At 35.9% G+C, this 25,083-nt stretch overlaps 1 protein-coding gene across 1 annotated transcript; it reads right to left on the reverse strand.

The window, feature by feature from the left end:
* Positions 1 to 1,491: 1,491 nt before the first annotated feature.
* SGCE (sarcoglycan epsilon) lies at positions 1,492 to 23,994 on the reverse strand. The gene is made up of 11 exons (XM_086614752.1): positions 23,898 to 23,994; positions 19,194 to 19,316; positions 16,464 to 16,621; positions 13,475 to 13,547; positions 12,456 to 12,654; positions 10,625 to 10,787; positions 7,174 to 7,385; positions 5,495 to 5,683; positions 4,112 to 4,155; positions 3,228 to 3,262; positions 1,492 to 1,542 (listed from the first exon to the last, which is right to left on the reverse strand). The coding sequence occupies exons 3-11, from the start codon at positions 16,578 to 16,580 to the stop codon at positions 1,492 to 1,494; spliced, it is 1,083 nt and encodes a 360-aa protein (XP_086470878.1). The 5' UTR covers positions 16,581 to 16,621; positions 19,194 to 19,316; positions 23,898 to 23,994.
* Positions 23,995 to 25,083: the final 1,089 nt, after the last annotated feature.

Here is a 25,083-nt window from a genome sequence, read left to right on the forward strand (position 1 = left end):
AAATGAACATGAAATAAGGTTTTGTGTTTTGAAGGAACAGGGTCATAACTGTAAAAAGAGGAAAAAAAAAAGGCAGTGATTACTTTGGTCTCTACAAACTCTTACTAACCTTAATTTATGGTTTCTTTTTAGTCTCAGTCTTAAATTCCTAAATTACTCAGAATTTCTCTTAGCAGAGACCTCAGCTAAGGAAATATAGCCAGCATTTGGCAATTTTAAAGCAGATGCAGCTTCCTGCTTACAGTGCAATGTCCTGGTGAACATACAGCTTCTGAAAGAGAAAATATTTCAGAAAAAACACAAAGCATAAGTGTCAGCTTAAAACAGTATGATGCTTTGAAGGAAAAATCCAAGAACTGTTGGTGTGAGCTGTTACAGCTAGAGACCCTGAAGTCCTGTGTTAGCTGTATTTGAGGATTTAAAGAAGCATCAGAAAAAAAACATTTAACTATGCAAAACAGTGTCAGGAGACAAATTGTCACCATCTATAGAAAAATAAGGAAACCTCAATTCAGATCCTTTTAACAAAGTCCTATTATTTAAGCTTTCAGCTGCATAGACAAACACCTCTCAAAGTAACCACCTTCCAGGAAAGTATGTATTTAATCAACTCCTTTTTAAGATGCTAAAAACCAATCCTTGGTTTATTGGATAGCTAGTTCTCCCACACCAAATTTGCTCCAAAAAGAACAAAGAATGTGGAAGATACAAAAAAAAAACCACATTGGGGCATTAGAAATATCACCAAAAAAAGAAAAAGTTAAAAGTTAGTCCATGCAAAGCATAACAAAATTTACCCTTGTTCACTTGCAGACATTAATTTCTGCCTCCAGTAGTTTGTAACAGTTTCTTCTAACATAAACAGATGAATGAATGGACAGATTTTAAACGTTTTATTGCTTAAAAATTGTCAAATAGGTTAAATATCTGGTAAAGGAACAGAAATCCAATTTTCAACTAGTTTTAGGTTTTTGGTGTGGTTTTTTTTTCTCCAAAAATAACTTTGCTCATTACATTTTTATAATCTCTAAAAAATTAATAAATCTGGAATACTATTTCTGAGCCTTATCATATTGCATAAGTTTTCATGCTTATACACTACTGCTTTCCGTATGCAAATGTAAGGCAATTATATCATCTCACTGAACAGAGTCTAAAATCCTTTGAACCTGGTGCTTACTTTGAAGTTTTGATTTCCCTGTTAAAACTTTCAGGAGAGATCACAAGACAGAATAAAGTTTGATATTTATTAATACGTATATTTGAAAGATTACTTTCTGAATGTAACAAATATAAAAAGTTATCAGTGTTTACAAATTGTCAAAAATGTCCAAAGTACAAAAGGATACAGTACATTAGTTATATGGAAGTGATTGTATTCTCTGGCACTGGAATCATCGTAATACTGTGGGCATGCACAATATACACCAGAAAAACTCATGCATCAATCAGAACAAATAAAAGAATAAGACAACTTGCTGCTTTCTCTGATTACAGATTCATTGCTTCTGTTAGTTTTCTTTCCTCAGGAATACCATTTACCTGCAAATGAATGAGAATTTATACAGTCTGTCAGTGGCAGATGATGCTTCAACAATATTGAACTGTTAACTGGCAGCACAGCACATAAATAGTATTTATTAGTCCTGTATCAACAGCCGCATTGGAGAAACACGACCAGTACAACCTGGACCAAAACACGACGTACATGGGAAAAAGCTTTCCTTGCTTGCTTCCGGGAAAGGAGAGATCTAAGAAAAGACTGTTTAACTGGGAATTTCCCTCCCTACTTGAGATCTAACAGACTTCATCAGCAGACTGTGAAGCTCAAAAAGGAAAATGCAGTATACAGTGTACATGTACTATTTAGTCTTTTGCATTAGAGGAATATCCTATAAACTTTTTCATCTAAGCACCATAAAACAGTCCTCATGAATTTTGCCAATTGAGAGAGAAACAATTATGAAACTTAATACGCCCTTTCGGATTGGAGATCAGTAGCAATTTTCAGCAGATGAACGTTAGATGTGAGTTGTCACCTTTCATAAAATTCTTTCCCAATTATCTTTTAACTTTGTGAAATAGTCGAGTGTTATGTCAGCTATTAAGTCTGCGTTTTTATATAAGGTTAAAAAAAAATATTTCTTATTGGGGAGTCAGACAGTTCATGAAAAGGACAGTGGTTGTTAGACATGGTCTGCTCTTCAAATTACTAACTTTGGTCTACTGACACTTCAAAATAGAAATATCTTTTTATTCATGGTGGTGACTGATAGCATGTTAATATTCCTGAGTGTGTTGTTGGGAATTTTCTGTAGGAAAGGAAGAAAATTGAACAATCAATGTCTAGTTCTAGAAGTTTTTTGGTCATGTTTCAGTTCTGCAAATTTCTTATTTGAACAAATCAGTAAAATTTATTGCCAAGTTTGTACTGATGCTACTAAAATTTTAGAAGCGCCTGAATTTTGTTTTAGATCATAATATTCCAAAAATCCAACCTTCTGACAACACGAGTCATGGATCTCCTTCAGAAGATAAACCGCAAGAGGCACATGCCACCGTGTCATGGAAGTGCTCGCAGTGTCATCTGCACATCTGAGTTAGGAAGGCAGGTGTCACTGTAAACTAAGAGAAGGGGAGGAAACACTGTCTGTCCCAAATACGTTTTCCTTCCTCCTGATTTCTGAGAGCTTGTCGCAGGCAGTGTCTGTGATGAATATGAAAAAACAGGTGTATTCTACCAAAATAACATACTACAGAAAATACAGACACAGGAGGATTTTTAAGATCTATTTTCATGGCAGTTTTTCAGTGTGACTTGCAAGCGTGCTGGCTTATATTTCATACCTTTTTAAAAATTTCTCACTGCTGTCAACCCGGTACTACCGGGTGATGGTGCTGCTTTTTCACTGCAAGACAGACTGAAATTCTTGTAACAAAAAGTCATAACAGAAGAGCTGAACTGTGTGATGTTTTTATTCTGCCTTCTAAATGCCTGCAGTAGTGAGTGTTAGGAGCGACACTAAATGTCAACCCAAACCAGTGCTGGAGGCTCTGCATGGATACTGCCAGGGTCATCCACCATTTCCAGTATATGTACAACAAAGCACACAAATGGCAAAGCTAGCAGAACTGCTGTCCGATATTTTTTTTTTATAAACGTGTTTTTCATTTCCAGATAACAAAAAAAAAACCCATATGGGCAGAAGCATCTATTATATACTTGCCTCAAATCTTTGAAATGTTGTCATACGAAATTCTCCTTTAATCCCCGAAAGCAGTAATGAAGAAGAAGGATTTTGAATGAAACGAGTTGCTTATTCAACTCCTAAGTTAAAACAAGTCTTCCTCTTGGACCTCTAGTTCCTGTATTATGTTCAATACATACATACCTGGAGTTTTGCCTAAATACTCTTTCAATATTCCAAAATTGTACTCTGGCCTCTACACTTTACGTGTATGATCCTCATCCCCTTTCCTACATGGCTATGGCTGTAGGTTTTTCTCAGACCTGATATGCTAACTAGAGAGAGGAGTCAGCCTTAGTCAATACTCTGATGGGATCATTCACAACCTCAGTCAGTACACTGTAATTTGTGAAAATGGTGTGAGTGATGACTAAGACACAGGAAACCAGCAGCATGGATATTTGCCTCACCGGAGATTCCCTAATATCAACTCTTTACGTTTAGTAACAGCAGTAAAGAGCTCCTTCTTCAGAGCTTAACTAGTGTTGGCAAGAATTAGAAATTTTGATTTCCTTTCAAGTTTTAGAGAATCTGAACAGTGTAAACACTTTTGGGAATCTGGCTGTAACTTCATGTTGTAACAGAAAATTATTTATATGAGGAGGTTTCCAACTTAGCTGTACCAGAGATTCCAGTGTCTCATCCTGAGTCCTAATGTAGCATTTCTCCTACTTGTTTAATCAATCCCATTGCAAAATTTTCACTGATACATCAAAAAAAGTCTGGAATGACAATGCTGTAATATTTTACTCTATTTTACTACATTTGAAAATGGTTTCCACTGTCCATAGACTGTATGCGTCTTGACTAGTGATTCCTCTGCCCTGGTCACTTAATAGTTACTGTAATTTCTCAGTACTGACCTGCACTTTGCTGCTGTGGAATCTGAGTCTGATGTGGCAGGTTCCTACAAGAAACAATTTTGTATCTTTAATGGCTCCATACAAACTCTGAAGTATGTTATGCATAGAAGTTTAGTATTTAAAATTTGGAGTTTTGCCTACAAAGCAATAATCCATTTTCACTATACAAATACAGTTGTCACAAGATTATCCGAGTAAATTAAAGAAAATTAGCGTTTAGGGGTCGTTCATGTTACTGTAATTGTCAAGTAGGTTCAGAGGCTCAGACTTGGCAAAACACCAGAAGTAACAAGAGTCACTGGAGGCTTCTGATGTTATGCAAAGTGTGGTTTCCATAAGTGATGAATAGAGAAAAGGTGACAGTCTTTGCAACTTAATTATTGACCGTGGAATGAATGAATGGTTAGCTAGTTTTACACATCAGATTAGTTCACTTATCCAGACAAAGTTACATTCCCGTGTCCTGTTTAAGTGCCTATTTCAACAGCGACCAGATGCTAAGGTCGTTTTTACAGAAAGGAATTAGGGGTTGGAATGCAGGTGAAGCACATAAAAACTCTATGTGGAACTTAAGAAAGCCTTTGGTACAGGCTCTGGCACCCCAGTCATAAAATTTGCTATTCTGAATAGAGAGGAAACTGTAAAATACAGGGTAGAGCACTTTGCAGCAGTTGTACAAGAGATAATTTATACAGCTATACTCTCTGGAGAACTTAAGCTTTGGGACAGGGAGAAGAAAACACTCTTCTAGCACTTATCTACACTAAGAAGGAAATTCGGGGCAAGCATGTGTAAATTAGGGCCAAGTTCGTGCTGAAGCCACGCAGGCCTGCCAGCTGAGGAGGTGCCGACGGAGGCAGTGTCATAGCGCGGCACTGGAAAACAACGCCAGCCGCTTCGGAGACCGCTGCCTCAGGTCTGCTCAACCCCAGACGCCTCCACCAAACCTTTCTAGAAACGCCTGTTGTGACAGCTACATGACTAATTACTTACAAAGTCTGGATTTTCTGGTATGAAACTACCACCAACCCGGTGATAGTTCTATACCAGAACTCCAAAGACATGGGTTAAGAGGTAGGGTGTCTAAAACAGAACAGTAGACAGATTCCTCTGACAAAAGTATTTTTCTCCAAAACATGCAGGAATCTAACTGTTCCACGCAAAACTTCTTGCCAAGTCTGCAGACTGAAACCCAGCCATTTAATTTTGTAACAGAAGGCCTTTCTTTCTGCTGGAAATGCAAACATCAGAGCAGTCCTGAACTACAGCGTCATTACTGATACCTCCACAATAAACACATTTCAGATGACAAACACTGGAATCCATAGTTAAATCGCGCAATATCACGAGTATTCAAAAATAAAATAAAATCTAAATACTTACTGCTGCGTTTGCATCAGTGGCATACTGGTATTATCATAGCTGTCTGTGTGAAGGGGCGGTACAATCTCACCAGTAACAGGGTGAAACACAGGAAGCGTTGAAAGAGGCCACGCTATCTCTCTATTTTTAGACATGTCACGAAGCTCTTTGGTTGATTTCTGTATAGCACTGTGGTGGACCAACTGGATGCTATGCCAAAAGGAAATAAAATAGTAAATACAAAATGCTCTATCAAAATGGATAGACTTTTACAATTATTATTTATCTTAAAAATACAAGGACTTCAATGCACACTACAGACTCTATAGTGCAGCAATTACAGTAAACCTTGACATAGTTAATTTAATAAATATTGATTTAATTTTTAAGGCAGTAATTATTCCATTAGATTTTGCTGTCTGGATGAGTATTTTTCCTAGGATCCAAGACTGTGCAATTTACTGCTAACGTTCCATTTATTTGTTGCAGTTAAAATAAAAGTTTTGGTTAACTCCTGATTCTTGTGGTAAATTGGTAGAAACTCATAGTTTAATTTTAAAACACTCCATAGTACAGGCACTGGATACCTTCCAGGATATTTGTTCTCCTGTCCACTGCTTTTAAGATATAGACTGCGAAGTCCAATAACCAGGAGTGTAAATTAGGTATGAACATATTTACTCTAACAGCACTATTTTATTTTGAATCGACAGTCGTTAATTTCAAACCCTTTTTATTCTGGTCTTCTATCCTTACCAAGACTCTGATTTAAAAGCAGCTTTCACATTTTATGAATTAAACTATGGATTAGAAAGAATGAAAGAAGATTATGACACACATGTATGAAGCATGACAAGCTACTGAGAATGAAAATTAAATGGTAAAAGAAAAATAACAGGAAAGAAGACACTTACTCTGGTGTTTGCATGTTTCTCTTTTCCCTAAAAACAAAACAAAATTTATGAATTAAATAATAGCATTGATAGTTGGAACATTAAGTCTATCTGATGATGAAAATAGTACATGATGTAGAAATGCTGACAAGGTTATTGCTAAACGCAGTTGGCAGCATTTGCAGCTGGGTTTGTGATGAGGCTTTGATGAACGCACAGAGAGAGATGAGATACTGATGACGGACACACATGCACAGACACACACGGAGAGAAATGAAAATGCAAGTTAAAGAACAAGCTTCTGGCTAAAATAAATTCTGTGACAAAATGAAATTGTAGTTTGTGTAAGAAATGGCAGAAATTACGTTACTTGCTGCTTTCCATTTATGTGGTTTTCTTTTATAAAACGTCTAAATTCAGTTCATCTCCTCAACCAGATTTATTTTATAAAAGTTAGCATTTTAGAAATTACTTAATACTGTCCTAAATCAAAGATCTTTTATTAGTATTTTATTTGTTTGCGGCATTTTGGAGAGCTGTGCACATGTGGAGATTCAGTGGAGTTTTGTGCGTACATTGAGATTTTTAACCCTTTCAACTAGAATAGCTAAAGGCCCTATATCCATTCTTTTGGAAATTACTGTTATGTGCTTAGGTGAGAAATAGTTCAGTATTTCAAGCAGGTATCTTTTGGCTTGTTTTAAATGTTTTTAATGAACTGAATGGAATTCTTCCAACAAATAGCCTTCTATGCATTATAGTCTTAGAAAAATCTACAATTGCTTATTAGTGTGTTAAAGTACTCACACTCCTTCCCGTCGGCAGCACATGATATAGGCAAGTATTAGAAAAAGCACTAGTGCTATTGCCGAGGGCACTGCCAGTGTAATTAGGAAATCCGAGTAATAGTCTCTGCTTTTCAGTGTATCAGAAGGTGGCTTGTATTCTCCACCATCAGGTAATATCCCCTCTCCACGAATCACTTCCTGAAAGGTGGAAACTTGTTTTGTATTGTCAACCTGATATCCAGGAGAAAAAAAAAAAAGAAGAAAAAAAAAAGACAATTATATAACAAAGTAACAGAATGAAAAGCAGGCAGTATTTAACCAACTATAATGTATAAAAGAACCCATATTACATATTTGACAAATTCTATACAATTTCATCCAATCACTTTATTTTAAAACAATAAAACCTTACATTTTGTTGAAAGCTTCTGATTGATGTGATAAGTACTATTATAATATTAGCACTTCATTTTATGCCTACCAGAGATACTATGTTTTTTTACAGTTTAATTTTAGAGAGATCTCACACAAATAGTAATTCGAATAAAAATTCAGTAAACATTTTTATTGCAAACTAATTATTCGACACTGATTTCTTTTAGATGAATTAATCCATTTCTTACTAGACTTCCTAAATAACAATGCTGCCCTCTCTCGTACGAAGGTGGTGAAGATGAAGAGTGGAGTACTTAGGATTTTCTTCGTCCTCCTTTCTATTAAGCTTCACATCCAGTGCTCAAAAAAGCAAGAGGCACGAACTGAGCAGCTCTATTGCCTCCCCACCCACCCGCTGCAGGAAGGGCCCCAACAAGACACGTGCATTTAGTTGATCAGAGCCACAGTTCCAAGGTTTTTTCTACCTCCTAATTCAATCCACCTCCAGAAGGCTGCACTTCCTGGTCAAGAGTAATTTTTATTTTATTTTTTTAATGTCTGTATCTAATGTTTCTACAAATACAATCTTTTTTTGCTACTTCCATATTGCATTTAACTGATTGCCTTTCCCACATGACTTTTCAATTTTTGCCTTAATTTTCTTACTATCTTCAGTTAAATACTGCTTTTAAATTTCATCAGTTAGTTTTAAAACTCTCTCCAGATCATTAATGAAAATAAATTTTATTTGCCTACATCCTTGGCCTTTTGCCTGACATCATTCATTGAGAAATCTTGCAACTGATAGTCATTTCTTTATAGCTTACACTTTAAGTCATAAAATGGTGTATTAAAATTTATGCAATGGATGAACAGGTTTTTATGGAATGCTAGAAATAATGTTTTGTTGAGCTTCAAATGCATACATATATATATTTTAAGTGCAAGACAGTTTGATAAAAATTAATTTATGTATTTTCCACTCATTAATTCCACAGTATCTTTTATGCTAGGCACACCAAGTTCCACCTGGCTGCTTCACTGAATCTCAAACCATAAGCAATGTACAAAAAATATTTATGCACTTATTGATGTGACTGACAGAAGGCCATACACGACACGTGAGAACAATCTATCAGAAAGCAGTGTTAAAAGAAGCATGTATTCATGTTCCCTCTCTTTTCAGAATTTGGGAGAAATCCGCTCTAAGTGCTACCAGTCAACGTCACCTCATAAAAAGTGAGAGGAAGAGGATATGACAGTAGTATTTTCACTCACTGGTCTATGTTGTGGTTATGGGAAACGGAGCTCAGTTCCCTCCCAGTCCATGGATTTTGGGGGATTTGATGCCCCTTGGCTTGCCTTGTGACAAGCAGACCGAGATTAGATAAGAGGGAAGCTTGGCTCCCTTTTCCCTTTGATGCACCAGGCTACAGCATGCGGCAGAGTAAACACCTCTAAGACTGTTGAAATTCAGTTATTGTGGCACGCTGCCAAAACAAGTGCTGAGTTCAAGAAGGTTGTGTTATAGGCTGCTGCAGAAAATCACGCTTCTCTGACAGCCTGTTCCTGCTACACATCCCGGGGCGATCTCTGTTTTTCTTAAAACAACACGACAATGCTGCTTCATAATTAGTTTATGAGCCACTGTTACTATGGGACCTTTTTTCTGGAGAAGTATTCCTACACAGGTGCTCTTCATTCTGCACAGGTACGGTTGCTTATTCCTTCATTAATGCACTACTCCTCTGCTGCTCCTTTTGAAATTCACCTTGTTTTCTAAGGCTGTTTCTCCAATTTCCCCACACCTTCCTATCCTTCAAAGCATCTTCAGTTTCACAGGGACTGTAAATTTAATTTAATAAGCACATTCCCTCATCCAGCTCACTAAAGAAGAATGGCAAGGAATTATTAATAATTCTGCTATGATTATGGTTATCCAACCAGCTCTCCACTAGGCCATGTTTCTGAGCTTGCTTATGAGACAGTATCAAAAAACCTTACCAAAAAGAAATGACATCTGCTGCTGCACCTCTGTTCTACTTTTTTGTAGAAGGAAATCAAAGACTTGACATAGCCTTTGTCAAGAACAAACTGACTGCCTTCTACTATGCAGGTGCTGGTAAGTATTGCTGTGTACACATGCACCTTTTGCAATTTCTCAACAGAAAGCCAATAAACAGTGAATAATCTCGATATTCTTTTGAAAACAAGTCTTTTCCAGTTTTCTAACAGCTTTCCTAATTTATAGTGTAGAGAAAGAAAGGGTTGGAAGTTTTCTAACAGATTCTGTGTATGAACACCTTTTCTCATACTCAACACATTTTTTACGTTGTACAAAAGTCTGTCATACCTCCCTTTCAGTTTCCTCTTGGGTAACGTCTGAAGCAGCTCAGCAATCATCTAAGTTTATTTTATGTACCTTCACCATCTTTATTCAAACTCTCTTTCAGTAAGGTACCACTTCTTCATTTTCCTCACCAGAACTAAAGAAAAATAACCTTAAAAAGTGTCTTTGGGAATTATACTTCTTCTGTGGCAAACAGTCTAGTGTTCGGTTATCACTTTTCTTGTATTTGACTGAGAAGAATATTCCCATTTATTTTGATTCCATGAGTCAACACTATTTTCATTTTCTATTGTTTTTAACATGAAATATGTTCTAGACAATTTTCAGAAAGATTTTTTTAACAGCAAAGAAACACTATTTAACTGGTCAGTGCCGTTGATTCAATATTTGAGAAAACATCTATAGACACACGCTTTTTAAGAAAGCAAATGTAACTAGCAGTATTAGCACACTGAACTAATGAACTACACCTACATAAATCATTCTCTCATTACTTTTACTTCTGTAAGCCCTAGAGTTCTCTGGCCAGTTATATAAATCTAACAGAACTTAGCCCTACATAGCAAAATCCTTTCACAATCTTAAGAGTGCCTACTAGATGGAAAACAACGCCCATCAGTCATGATAAAGTGGAATTTGGTAGAGTTGTCTGTCCTCGCTGACAAAACTCTTACCTCAATCATATCTGTCATAAAATATTTTACTTCTACGAACATAATTTTTATGCAATAATAAAATAACTCACCAGAGAGATTTTACACCAGTCAATATGGAATTGAGTGCGAAACTTTTTATCACAGGTTATCACAGGCTCCATTTCTTGACTGCACCTCAGCTGATTTTGTGGGTTTTCCACCTCTCGTAAGCATGAGGAGAACGGAACATCTGCCCCAACCATAACATACACACTGTAGAAAGATAAGTGACAGACGGTCAGGACACCTCTCACAAATCCCCAAAGGACGATGATGACGTACTCTTCCAAATATTATTATTGTTCACAGTAGCATTCAGTCGTGCTTTAAAGACAAAAACTATTTTTTACTATTATTTTTCTTGATAGTATACTTTATCTAAGCATACGAATAACAATGAAATCAAAAGGATTTTTCTAGCTACTTATTACAACATATTCTGTTTCGCTGCATAATGTAAATGCTTGCTTACCACCAGTTATCAATTCCTATGAAGTCATGGAGCTCCAAGTGTAGGTTCCTCATGTAAGTAACGCAGTATTACTTTTGAAAAGGACATTAAAAGAGTATGACTTTATTTTAGGGAAATCTTCAATCTTGCTCAGCTTTATAGAGTTTCTTCCCATGTTTTTAAATAAAATTCACAATGACTATTTATTTCTAAACCTAATACTAACATGAACCTGCCAAGGCCCCCAACTGTTCCTAAAAGATTCCGTATTGCAGCTATGCACTGCCAACAAAATTTGCAGAATACTGAAAGCTCAATGTAAACTTAATACTTCATTTAGCATTACAGTACATAAAATAAGAGCTACTGTGCTAATTGTATTATTCATTTTCATATTTAAATATGTAGAATGCTGCTGGAAAATACAGTCTACTGCACCAGGTAATAATGTACCAATGGATCATGAAACAGTAATCAGGTCCTGGTTGCCATTTGGTATATTAGGCACTAGCTAAATAAATGTTTGAAATGTAAATAATAAAGCATTAAATGGCTCTGCTATTACTCTGGCTAGTACAGAAGACACTTTCCTTCTTTAGATCTGCTCAGAAACTCCAAATGCACAAAAGGGCTCTGAAACAAAAACATTTTCTACACCCATCTCAGATTTTGAACCCTCAGTCCTTTCTAGATATTATTTGACCCTAAAACATCTAAAAATATCTAAAAATAACTAGGCATCTTTATTTTTTGCCAGGGAAAAGCACTACCTCAACCTTATTTTGAAAAGACTGAATCCTTATTAGTATTTTAAATATCCTATTTGAGAACAGAATTTATGGTTATGAATCACAACTGGAAATAGTACTTCCTGCAGTTCACACTCAGTAACCTAAGTTCCCCAGATACCCCAGCTTATCACCTTCAAATGAAAGTCCACAGTGCTCCTGAAGCACATAATGAAATTTCACTAAGTAAAGAGTACAGCTACGACACTGTTATATGCTAAATGCTCTTAGAAATCTAAGTGTCTTTGTAATCTCTGCTCAATCACACCTTGTTTCACAATTTTAAGTTTTGTGAATTGGGAAGTATTAAATACTTGAAAAGCATGCCAAAGAACTGCTCAGAATTAAGACTGGAATTACAAAATAAGCATATTTACTACCAACTGTTTGATAATTAATGAAATTTACTAATTCCTTGGATTGTAAGATCGACATATATGAATTGTCGCCTCTTGAAATGGCATCTAACATGGTAAATCCTTGGTATAACGGGGCTTGGAACATCCGTAAACTTTTCGTATCTAATTCCAAAATATAAAACAGTTAATGGCAAAGTTTCAAGAAAACCTGAAAAAATATTAAACTTTTCAGTAAGCAAAAAAAAAAGTAAAGCAAAAACATCAGACCAACGCATGTGCTTACCCCTCTTTCATGTCATTAATAGGAAGTGGAACTCTCCCTCCCCTGTCGAGGGCTGAAGTAATGTTTATAGCATTCAAGCGTTCCGGCTGCCAAACATTTTTCACTGCTCCGAGAAAGTCGCCAAGAACTTCACTTGCTAACATTTCTTCTACGTTCATATTCCTTATGAAGAACTCCGCTTGATATGGTAAAGGAAAATCTAGTTATGATGAAAAAGGAAGAGTTTTGCCTTAAACAAAGGCTCCATAACAAAGAACCGGAAGTAATGATTAACATAATACCAGTTCAAGATTACACACCTTTCCAAAAATCTTGTATTTGAACTAGCTTATTTTGAACCTAATGTGATTATGTTTAATTAGTCAGTTAGTACCATTAGCTGTACTTAAGCTGAAAACCACTGGCTATTTATAAAACAAATGGGAGATGAAGTAATGGACTAGAGGAAAAGAGTCTCAGCTGTTAAATCTTCATTAAACACATAGAATTACATTCATACTTTGAGTTCAAAACTGATCTGCAGTGACAGCGGATTCCAACCTGCAATACTGGACAATGTAAATATGTAAGTATGATGAAAAGAACTAATTTTAAGGACACAAACATCCACATGTATGCCATAACCTGTTGTTTTTTGACTCTGCCTATACAATTGTTCTCTGCATGAAGAACATGCAGAACTAAGAAAACGAAACAACATACATGAAAGATTTTACTTTTTCTGCAAAGTCCATTTGAAAAGACAGAGGAAAAATTTAAAATTAATTTTTTTAAAAAAAGGCAAACAGACATTTTTTATGAATGAGGAATAACAATTCTACCTGCCAGAAATAATCTGGATAAAAATAACAAATTGAATCAAAATATGGAAAATTGTCTAACTTTCCCCTTGTGCCCTTGCATTTGGCTCGAACACTAGACAATTATTTTACAATGTTTTTTATCTTAAAAGAACAGGAGCCCATAAGATGGTTTTGCTTATTCAGTTCAAAACATAATAAGCTATTTTCTACACATACCTTCTGCTGACATTATATTAATGATCAAATTATGTCTTGCTGTCTCAAAGGTACGCCTGTTATATGCAGTGATCTAGAGTGAAATATGAAAATCAGGAAATGAAACATCAATGAAAATTACATTGATAATTTAGAAATACTTATCACCTTTTAAATGCTTTGCCTCCTTATTTTGAAATGTATGAACGTTCATTCATTAATATAAAATTTGAAAGGTAAGGTCAAATTATTTGATGCAGTATTACCTTCAAGTCAGGATACTGGAATTTTCTCAACCAGTTTACAGCCAAATACAATTATCCAAGCGATATATGTGAAAGTAATATATTTTGATCCAGACAAAAGTGTTTTGCCATACAGGTGTATTTCTTTTCTGCTCTCTTTCATGTAAGAACAACCACAAGCAAAGACCGGCTTCTCCCCTTCCTTGTCCATCCTCCAACCCCCCCTCCACCAATACCATCAGATTCATCAATAGCTCGTAGAGAACTAAACTAGATGGAGATATTTAAAAGAAAGAGTGTCAGGATGCCAGCAATTCTCATCTTTGGGACCAGGGTTTAGTTTTAGCTCTAGCCCCAGCGAAGTCATACTCCATGAATGGATTCACAAGCATTACTCCAACACAAGCGGTTTTTAAAAAAATCCTGGATAGTGTAACTGTACGGGAACCGAAAACTAGTAGGTAGATGCAACATTCATTACTCTTATTTTTGGAAACTTACGCCTTCATGATCAAATTACATAAGAATACCAATCTTATAGTTTAAATGTACAGGATGCCTGAAATGCTTGGAAGTGGTTACTCCTCAGTGGTGACTGTACTCTGAAGTTGTACTATGGTTAACTGCTCGTTCATAAGAAATACAGAATGAGGCTGGATATTGGTATAATAATGTATTATTTTCTCTCCTCTTTTTTTTCCTGAAACATGATAAATCTTTCATAAAAGAAACTGAAAAAGACTAACTTTTTTCCTAATTTTAGACTTTAGTTCATTCATTTCTGGGACAAAGGAGAGGCAGAGAAGTGGCAATAGTAACAGAACTATGTTTCTTCTCAGCAAACAGAGCTACAAACCATTGTGACATTGATTATTAAACAAACAAAAGCAACAGATGTTGCACTTCTTTTAAGGGGTTTAAATGAACAGGAAAAATGCTCTCGAATATTTTCTGCAGCTTCATTTAAAGGAAAAGCTTACTTGACACAATTACATCTTATGTAATGTAAAAATTTCATTATAAAATTAATAGAAAATAAATTCCAGAGATTTTTGCAATCCTCAATTCTGTTAATTTTTCAAAGGGTTGTTTCAACAGTAGATTAAACATTAATACTTAGAAACGTAACTCTCTGGTTGCACAAGCTCTATACCGGAACCTGACAGTACTCACTTTGAGTAGTGAGTTGCCAGTGTGGACCACGCACCTGTACCGAGTAATAGTAGAGTACTCAGTAGAAAGGAGACGGCCTTTGTGCTGAATAGTCGTTCAAACACAAACCATCTTTGCGCAGCTTCCAAAGGAGCTTGAGCTCAAGAATCTTACCTGCTCTATCTACTGTGGTACTACGGATAATGTTAGGCTCTTCCAATAACGAGGTCTCCTCCAATTAATTGACCATGACATCACCTCAGGAATTACATGATGAAAGTTATATTCAGGCCAGGAATACACAACCACTCCTCTCAGATGGCACTAGGAAGCGAATCGAATGCAATCTGCCCTCCTCACATACTACAGAATTAATTCAAAAGCCATTACTGAGAGTGGGATTGCAAGGAATTAATTTATATGCTAGGCAAGATTTAGTTCAAATACAGGCTTGGGGTCATGCTTAGAATGGAGGTCTTGATATAGATCCTCGAATCTAAAAGCACACGCCACTTTAAAAAGGGCAATTTTAAATAACCGTTTCCTTGACAGAAAACCGAGCGGAGTCTGCAAGTACTTCTGCACATGATTAATTTTACAGATGTGATTAGTCCTGCTGAAATCAAAACTGAATCATGTATATAAAATTAAGCATGGGCGAAATCATCTACAGCATAACTTAACATTTAGAGAGGTCATTCTTGAGACAGAAAAACTGTATCAAATGCAGTTTAGAAAAAAAACCACAAACTCATCAAGGGTTTAAGACAAAGGTACTGCTGAAGCAGCAAAATGGCTGGAGCAAGTTAATGAGCAGATTTGTCCTTAACACGTGAACCACATAGTGTCTGATTCAGTCTGCTGTGATAGACAGTGCAGAAAATACCATCCTTTTTCCCTTTCAATTGCTGCTCAATGAATGATTAGTGCCTTAAAACATTTGGACAGGTAATTGTCAAAAATAAAGTAGCAGGTTTTGTCATTGTTACACTTATAATAATAGAATTAAATACATGTAAGTGCTAATTAAAATAAAATCTATCAATAAACATGAATAATGAACAAGGGAATAGTGGATGAAAAATACTTTAATTAAAAAACCCACAAAAAAACCCCAAAAAAACCCCACAAAAACCTGTTTATTGACTGAACGTTATATTTTCCAATGAGGAAAAGTCTGGCCCATATTTTGAGTTGAATGTTGTAAAGTTCAGAAATCAGCTATTCTTCAAGCATAGTTGTTTACAAAGTTTTTTTGCCCTGTATTTTGAATAAAACTTGAATATATTCATAATTTATCAAAATGAAATGCCTCTTAAAAAGATGAAGGGCAAGAATAAAAAGGTATTGCATCTAGGACTATTAAGCCTAACTGGTTATTGCTGTTATACCTTAAAAGTAAAACATGAAACATCATACAACTTGGCTTTCTCTCAAAAGACGATATAATGGCACCTAAGAGAAAATGTTAATGTCACAAGCCCCTGTCCCTGCCTTATAATTTTTTTTTATTGTAATTAACTTTTCAAAAATAAAAAGCAATACCTGTTGATGGTTCTGAATCTTATACTCTAAACCAAAACACATCTCTTTGAACTTTTGAAAGAAAATACCTCAATGATAGTTGGTTTGCCCACATTTTCTACAGTCGGTGAGCCATACAGCACTCCATCACTGTATGGTGTCCTTTGAATATAGCGTAGCCATCCAGGTCTGTCAGGGTAACCCATTAAATTGGTATTAAACGTTATAGGATCATTACTTATTTCACCTAGATAAGAAAAATTGTATTAGAATATTTACAAGAAAATGCTATATGCTTTCATTTTGATATCTCCATTAGAAAGTCCTATTCTGACTTCCAGTTATGTTTTCTAAACTTTTCCAAAAGAAAGAAAAAAAGAAAAAAAAGAAAAAGAAATTGCTAACCTTTATCATATTAGAAAAATGTGAACTCCTACTTAGTACTTGTAAGTATTAAGAAATCCATCTCTGAAAAGTGTAACCAACTGCAGAGATGAATGTACTGGTACCTCCTAGAGTCCTGGCTACCTGAGTGCTCGTGCTTATTAGTAGATCTGATTTTTAGAGCTCAGTTCCACCCTAGAATTGAAGCATCTAACCTCCTTCCTGACAAAAGCACAAAAAGGTCTCAGTCCTTTAATTCCCAAAAATCTTTCTTTTATTTATGTTTTTAATGATGGCTCCAGAGACCCAGTATACCTGGGAGGGCTTACTGTAAAGAGTGACTGTGTAATAACCATCAATGCCTGAAAGCTTCTGTTAGCATCCGGATATGGATACAGGTCTTCAGCACCAACAGCCTGCCAGCAGTTTTTCTACAGAGAACAAGTTAATGCAAAAAAGGACCAGACATTCCTGCAAAATGGATCCACTGATGCCTACTAAACACAACTGTCCAGATGCGATCTCTAAAAGCCCTTCAAGTCAAACCAGTATAACACTTACGGTGGTTCTTATTGAAACTGTTACAAATGGTCAGATTTGACTTCTGTTTATTTTAGCTTTTGTAAGCACCACCAGATCTTCACCATTGAGCTGTGAGCACCTTACAGCTGAGACACAGAGCTTGGGCAAATCTGCCCTGTGCCTGCACAGGTACCTCTACACCGTGCTCCTCCAACTCAGCTGTGAAACGGCAACAGCAGCAATTGCAGAAGTGACAAGAGAAGATGATGGGCAGGCTGGCACGGAAGGTAGAAACTGAGCCCAGTGAAGAAAGAACATGTCACCTCCTCCAGAGAGGAACAAAGAGACTGAGTCCTGTTCCCAAAGGGTAACTAGTTTTCAAGTACACGTTTACGCATCTGGCTGTGGCTAAAAGGTACCGAAACCACACCAAACCCACATGAGGGCATAACGCAACTTTCCTCACAGTTCTCTCAGGATGTCCCAGTAATCCAATCTATTGCATTTGTAACAAAATTCTCAGCATCACAAATAATTTGGAGAAAAATCTCAAAGCTATCTGTCATACATTCTGGTTTGCCCTTCATCAAGGTAGGCCATGCTAATGATCCAGCACAGCAGACAAAAATAAAAGGACCATGGTAACAGCTAGCCTTGCAGGGAATTTCTGATATCATCATCATCGTCTACAGGTACAATTTCAGCAGTAGCTGAAAACAGATTCATACTGCCTTTGAATCACATGAATGTCAAGACAGGCTGGGGCCGTAAGGATTCGAAAGACAATCCATCTTTAGTAAAATTTCCAGGTTTGTTCCATCGATGTGCCAAAATTGGGAAAAAACTTGGACAGAGGGAAACTTCACTCTGCCAGTCACTGTTACATGAAATGAAGACTCAGATATATATCAGGAAAAAGATCCGTTTTTCAAGGAGAGGAAATTTTTAAAACATTTGGTTTCATTCATGACAAAATTTAACCAATGCTAACAGAAGCTTATTTTTTCTTTAAAGTGAGTTTTGAAAAAAGTACCCTCAAATCAATACAAAAGCTTATTAATGAAACAGTTTTTGATTATGTGTGCACTGTACATGTGTTATAGGTTTTTCCTATTTTTATATGAAAATAGTATAGTTATATTTACATAAATAGGATATATTTTCATATTTATTATTATTTTTCATTATTGATAAGCAAATGGGGCAGAAGGCTCTCTCCTTCTCTTCCCATCCCTCAGATTGCTTATATATATTCTAACCTGCCAGTGATCAATCCTTTAGTTTTACCTTAGTGTACATCAAAACAACTTACTTGGGAAATTACAGCTCCTTCTCTAAAAACAAACTCCTTACTAACATTAAACTGTTCCTAAATATAGGAGGAAGGCTGAATCCAAATGAGTATTTGTTTTAAATGAAAGAAGACATCATTACATAGTCTCATATTTGATTTAATCTTCTGTTTGGTCTCAAGCTTACTATATGCTTTCAAAGTGCTCTTTCATATAGCCTGATACATACTATGTCTGAAACAGTGATCAGATAAATGGCATTTTCAACAGACACAATTATTAACCTTCTACGATTTCATATTTAATACCAAAGGGAAGAAAAAGGTATACTTCCTAATCTCACATATATAACGTGTTTTTACACCTTCCCAAATTATTAAGTACATTTTTCACAATAGACAATTATATGCATCTTTTCACAAATAATGATCACAAACAGAACATTTTAAACTTGTAGGACCACGTATTTTATTTCATTTGAAGATATTCCAATAGAAATTAAAAATTGTCCTTTGTATGTTAAATGCTGAACTGTAAGATATGCTAACTAGACTCGAATTTTTTGAAAATTTTTTTTATATATAATTTTTATATAATATGGAAGATCTTAGCATCCCATACCAGGCTTTGGGTAAGGAGGAAATTCCCCCTTAAAGTACTCTCTCTCCAAAACATGAACAAAAAGAACTCCAGCGGAAGGGTATACATTCCGATCAGAGTGCACCTTAGACAGAATCGTGTACACTGAAAAGCAGAAGGAAAGATAAGAGACAGAAAAAAGCAAAAATGAGACATGCTCAAGATAAAAAGGCATGCATTTCAACAGCAATGTGGGCAATCTGGGAGAAGGAAAGCAACAAGTATTAGACACCTGTTAATAAGTTTTTTAAAAGGTTGCGTAGATTTAAGAACAGAACACAGAGCAAACCCTCTCTATGCCCAACAGGATCCCTTCCAACACTGCAATAAACAAAGCTGGCTACGTTAGGATTTCAGAAGTTGCACAAGCTCTTTAATTTCTCTGTGATAAAAAAAAAAAAAACACAATAAGGAAGGCTATTCTAATTTTATAGTTCGTTTATTTGGAATATTACATGAATAAAAATACATTAAATGAATGATACAATTGTGTTTTCTTGATATTTTATATAAAAATAAGGAACATGAGAAATACAGAGGAACCTTATCAATCAATGGTACTGGCTCCTCACTGAGTGGAAACGGCAGATTTTTCAGTTCTTGTGCAGAAAAGGACAGAGCAGTCCACTTCAGCTGAGGATTTCTATGAGTTCTTAACGCTAGACTTTCTTAGACCAGCAAGTTCAGATAACGTACATCTAAAAATCTAGTTAGAGAGATCATTATTGAAGATATTGTGCTTGCATTGAAGGATAAAACAGAAGGAAATGGGCAATAATAGGACAGTCAGGTGTCACTGATTACAAACAAAAAAGCAAAGCCATAGTTTACATGACTCAATTAAAAATCTAAAGGAAACTTAATTCAGAACAACTAGCATATGTAAAAGCAAAATATTATTTTTTATGTAATCACAAATTTAGTTGAGAAAAGTAAATCTTATTTAGGTATAACACATTTGACACAGTACTATATACACATTCTAATGAATTAGAAGAATACAAAAATCATTATGATACATTAAATGGATAAGAAACCACTTTATGGACAAGTTTAAAAATTTAAGTATAAATAGAGAATAGTGATCTAATAGGTGTTTCTCATGGTGTCTTAGCAGGACACACTGTAGGTCACATTACTATTCCATATTACTATTCAATTTTAAATCAATGCCCTGAAAGAATCAATCATTGCTGGTAATTTTTGTCAATGAGATGAGGATTACACAAGTGGTAAAGAAAGATAAGTCACAGATACAGAGACACAAAGCTATCGGCCCTGCTTGCTAAACTGAAAGCTTTATGAGAAGTCACACCTCTGAACAAAGATTATAGGCCATACAGCATGGGAGTACTGTCAAAGGGAAGAGCAACTCCGAAAAAGACTTCAGAGTTCTCATAAATAACTCATAGGAACAAACTCAGACGTTTAATCTTGTAAGAGGTACAATTTCAACACTTGGATCAATAAGAAATTGAAATGTGGACCTAGCTCATGTAATTTTCTAATCCTGGTATAATTTCTCCAGCCTTAGCATTATACCAACCTTCTCACTTGAGATATGCTTAAAAAGCCACTGCTAATTAGGAATTAATCACAGACGTTCCATCCCTCGCACCACGTACTCCATGTGGAATCTATCTCACCTAATTTTAGATGCCTACAGAAACAACATCCACCACAGAGCTAGTCAGGCTCCTTTTATAGTCAGTGGAGAAGAAACAGATGCTTCTAGGGGTTGATTAATTTGATTCTTCTGTAAAATGAGATGAATCATGTCCTAGATTCCTGACTACACTGACTAGATCTCCTCCAACTGCAGAGGCAGCTGAGAGGAGACGCAGACATCTGTAACATAGACCTCTACATGTAGTTACACGCTTCCCACTCTTCCAGCCCGATATTGCAGAATTAATAGTCTCAACCTCTGGATATGCTATTGATCGAATTACACAGCAGTTGCTTTTTCCCACTTTTGAAAACTACTTTTAACACAGTACTGAACAGAATATCTTTCTAGTAATTTTACCTTAAAGTCAAAATCAAAATGGATCCTGAAATTTAAATAGTTTATGAGAATTCTGTGTGGTTAATAAACCAGTTACTGTAATTTTGATTATGTAGACTCGATTTAAGTACAGTAACATAGCTACTTAAATTGTATAATTAAAATTAGTAAATTGATGACCCAAAAAACTTTTGCACTCACTTCTGTGAATGAGCTGTAAATAGAGCAAGAAAACAAATTCATTTCCTTTAAAACATTTTCAAGAAAAGCTGAAAAATAAATTTATAACATTAATAGAGCAGAAAAGCTGACAAAAATACGGTGGGTGGTTGAAAATGCATCAAATATCTAGGAAAAAAATCTATTTTTCCATTTCTGATGCTTTGACTCTACAATGAAAATCCATTTCAAATGGGAAGAACAGTGGAAAGTAATATATATTTTCTCCACAAGCCATAGTTTTAGAAAGGAAGAAGGATAATAGAATCAGCAGTTACTGAAAAAAAAAATTCATATAATGTATTTCTTTCATCTGTTAGAGGAAATCTACTGCCACCACTAAATGCCTGCCCACTCCTAGCAACAAGACATTCTCTGTTGCTGAAGTAGCAGACCAAAAAGGATTTCATCCAGGTATAAAACAGTGATCTTGGTGGAAGTCTAAAAATGTCTCTCAGAAGGAAAAAACCCAGAAACCTATTTTATCTTATAATGACAAACATACTGTAATGACACAAGTATGGAGATTAAGAATCCAAAAGTTCTCACCCCCCTTGTCAGAGAAGCTCTCTTCTTTTTCCCCTATGAAGTTCCTTCAAAGTCAGAAGGCAAATGGTGAGTCTTCAGCCCATTACAGCAATCGCTGCTTTTCAATAATGAAGCAAGTGAAATGCTATTTTCTTCAGAAGCTTTTACAACCCACAATTATTTTCATAAGACTGCCTGAGACCGGAGAGGATCGTGTAATCATCTGAGGAGATCCAGGGATGAAACTGAATCTACTCACCAACTTCTAGATACTGATCTAATACAGCAGACTGCCAGATGTGAACTGCTGTGGCAAATTCCCTGTGGTAGATAAAGTCTCGGGGACTGTGAAAGGCTTCTGTAAAACTAATCATGAGAAATTAAAAATCTTCACTACGTAGGATCACAACAGATCCCTGCTAGAAAAAAAGGCAGTATCAGCTACCTCAGCAACACTGTTCTTCTTTCTTGTTTCCAGATCCCTTGGAAGACTTTCAGTAGATCCCAAGATATATCTGTGCAGAGTGGTTAGAAGTTCTGGAGACTGGAAAAGAAGATGATTAACTGGGAAACGAAGGTTGGAAAACACGCATCACTTGTTCTGAAACATACAGAAACTGTCCCAGTTGTTGTTCTTGTAGGTCTTCTGTTAGGCCTAGTCTTGGTTCTTAAAGCTAATTTTACTCAAAGTAGTTTCTACTACGCAATTTTATTTCGTTTGCTTATAGTAAGTCTTTCTGAGCAAAGCAAACATTTATGAAAATGCATAAACATTTTCTGTGGAAATCCAGGCTTTTAAACCAACTTCAGTGAAATTATGCTTATATTGATGTATCAGAGCAGAAACAGCATGTCTTGCTTAGACTGAGATATAAAACTGCACTTTGCACTAGTTTTGCTAATTTAATTGCTTCACTTCTGTGCAGGGTCTCTTTAATTTTCTTCTTGATTTTTTCTTCCCAAATTATTCTAGAAGATGTCTTTGTGTAGATTCCATTCTAATGAACATTCCATTCGCATGTTTTAAAAAGAATTTTTTTTATTTGGAATCTGAAAACTAAACAGACGTAGTATCAGGCAAGATGCAGAAAGGATTCCTTTCTCAGTTTAGCTAATCCTTGTGAGCATGTTCCTCGGTACTTGACTTCTCTAATTCTAGAACTCCATTGGTCTGGAAAGAAGTAGTTTTTGGATGTGCACAACTGTAGCGTTGGACAAGATCACCGAAATTCTAGACATAGCCAGGAATTCAGCTAAGATTGTGTCAGCCTCCAGCCCAGAGTCTGTTATCAGATACAGATGATGCCCATCTCCAGAAATTTCAGAAGATTTACCATGTTGTTTGAAGCCTGCATGCTGATGATCTTCAGAAAAAAAACCACCTGGAATCTTTTTCTGGGAATTTCAATGGGTTCTCTCCCCATTGATTTTTACCAGATAAAGAACAATCCCAGAAATAACTTGATTTGGGGGCCAGATTGCCTGGTAATCAGCGCAAAGCCTCTTCTCAGCTAGTGTACCCTAGCTAAAATATTCTATGTGTACTCACATAAATGACAGTAAAAAAGTCTTTTTACATACGTGTACGAAAATATTTTTTTTAAATTGTTACAGACAAGTTATTGTATTAAGCAAACTGCAGAGGTATCTCCAAAGCAACCAGTCATGACAAGAAAAGGTGCAATATTAGGTATATACACAGCCATTATTTCAAGCAAAGCTGTGGGAACAGGAAAAGTTGGGGAAGACTCACAAAGACACACAGGTCTGTGAATGTTTAAAAGATTGAAGAAATGTAAATTTTTCCAAATTACTTACCTTGAAATAGCACCTTATTCCTAAAACAAGGAAATGACTGAAAAAGCAAGAGTAATATTAAAAGCAGATTTGACTGAACCAACACGGGATGTAAATTTACAACCTAAACTCACCATTCTTCTCAACAGCCTTTATTCTGCTGATAATATAACTGTGGGCTTGCTTAGTCGTCCAGTTAACTGTTCCATTATTGCCATCGGCAGAGCTTAACAAAAACGCTTTTCAGAATAAAACAAACGCAAAAAAAAAATTAGTCAGATCTTCAGACTCCCACAAATCAAGTATCAGATGGGATCAGATGCCTTTTAAACCAGGTTTTGGTTTTAGTTAGAGTTTAGGAACCTCCAATTAAAAAAAAAGTGGTGTTTGATTTGAATATATAAACATATAATAATCTTTCTGACAGTCATCTTTTTGACACTCATTTTTCCATGTAAGCTAAGTTTACACTAACCACTTAAACCTCTACAGACACTTTTGCTGACATAATTATACTGAAAACAAAAATTATGAAGAGCATTCTCTGATAAATATATTAGCACTGGCAAAACTTCATATATAGGCAAAGACATATCTAAAATTACTTTCACTGTCATGGTATATTTGGCCTAAGTAGGGAAAGTAATATAACCAAGAGCACAGCTTTGCTTATATAAAGGCACGTGGGGCCGATCACCTTGCCTTGCAGGCATAACCAGTAACCAATTTTGAAAAAAGAACCAGTTAAAAATGGTTGTCTTCATCCCATGCAGCTAGAACACAGCCTGAAAGCAGCTGGATCAGTGCAGCTGAAGGTGCAACGTTTAAATGTGGTGAGGAGCAAATGTTTACAGGAGGCAGAAAGCCACTGTGGAGCTGACAGAAAGACTCCATTTCACCAGTAGTGGAACTGCCTGAGACATCTCCCTCCTCACTTCCCAGTTTTTGCTCTTTTGTTCCCTTTCTTCTGTGATGAATAATGGATCTATCAGCTGTTTGTATAGTTACATGCCAACTGAAAGTGCAGAGGGAAGGAATTGCAGTTAGACGCTAGGAAAGTAAAAATGTCCATAATAAACAGTCTTTCTTTTGAAATAGCTGGGGAGCGAGAACTCATGTCAAACTCCAGTTAAAAGATGCTACCGGATTAGCTTCTTAACTTTCTTGTAAAAATAGCAGTGTCAGAAACATCAAGTAGCAGTACTTGTGTACAGATACACCAGTTTGCAGGAAGAAATAAACACTTATTGGCAAACACTCAAAGTATACGAATATCATTTGCACTAGAAGCTTAAACATCTGTGGAAACTTCTGCTGACA

The sequence above is a fragment of the Tauraco erythrolophus genome, chromosome 7 (genome assembly GCF_009769465.1).
Source record: "Tauraco erythrolophus isolate bTauEry1 chromosome 7, bTauEry1.pri, whole genome shotgun sequence".
Taxonomy (NCBI): Eukaryota; Metazoa; Chordata; class Aves; order Musophagiformes; family Musophagidae; genus Tauraco; species Tauraco erythrolophus.

What these genes read in the sequence shown, in the direction of transcription:
- SGCE (XM_086614752.1), bottom strand. Translation starts at nt 16,580, where the DNA reads ATGGGTTACCCTGACAGACCTGGATGGCTACGCTATATTCAAAGGACA. An exon ending in CCACTGATGCAAACGCAGCA is followed by an intron (nt 4,156 to 5,494) that starts GTAAGTATTTAG and finishes TGTTTCTTGTAG; the next exon opens with GAACCTGCCACATCAGACTC. An exon ending in TCCACAGCAGCAAAGTGCAG is followed by an intron (nt 3,263 to 4,111) that starts GTCAGTACTGAG and finishes CGGGGATTAAAG; the next exon opens with GAGAATTTCGTATGACAACA.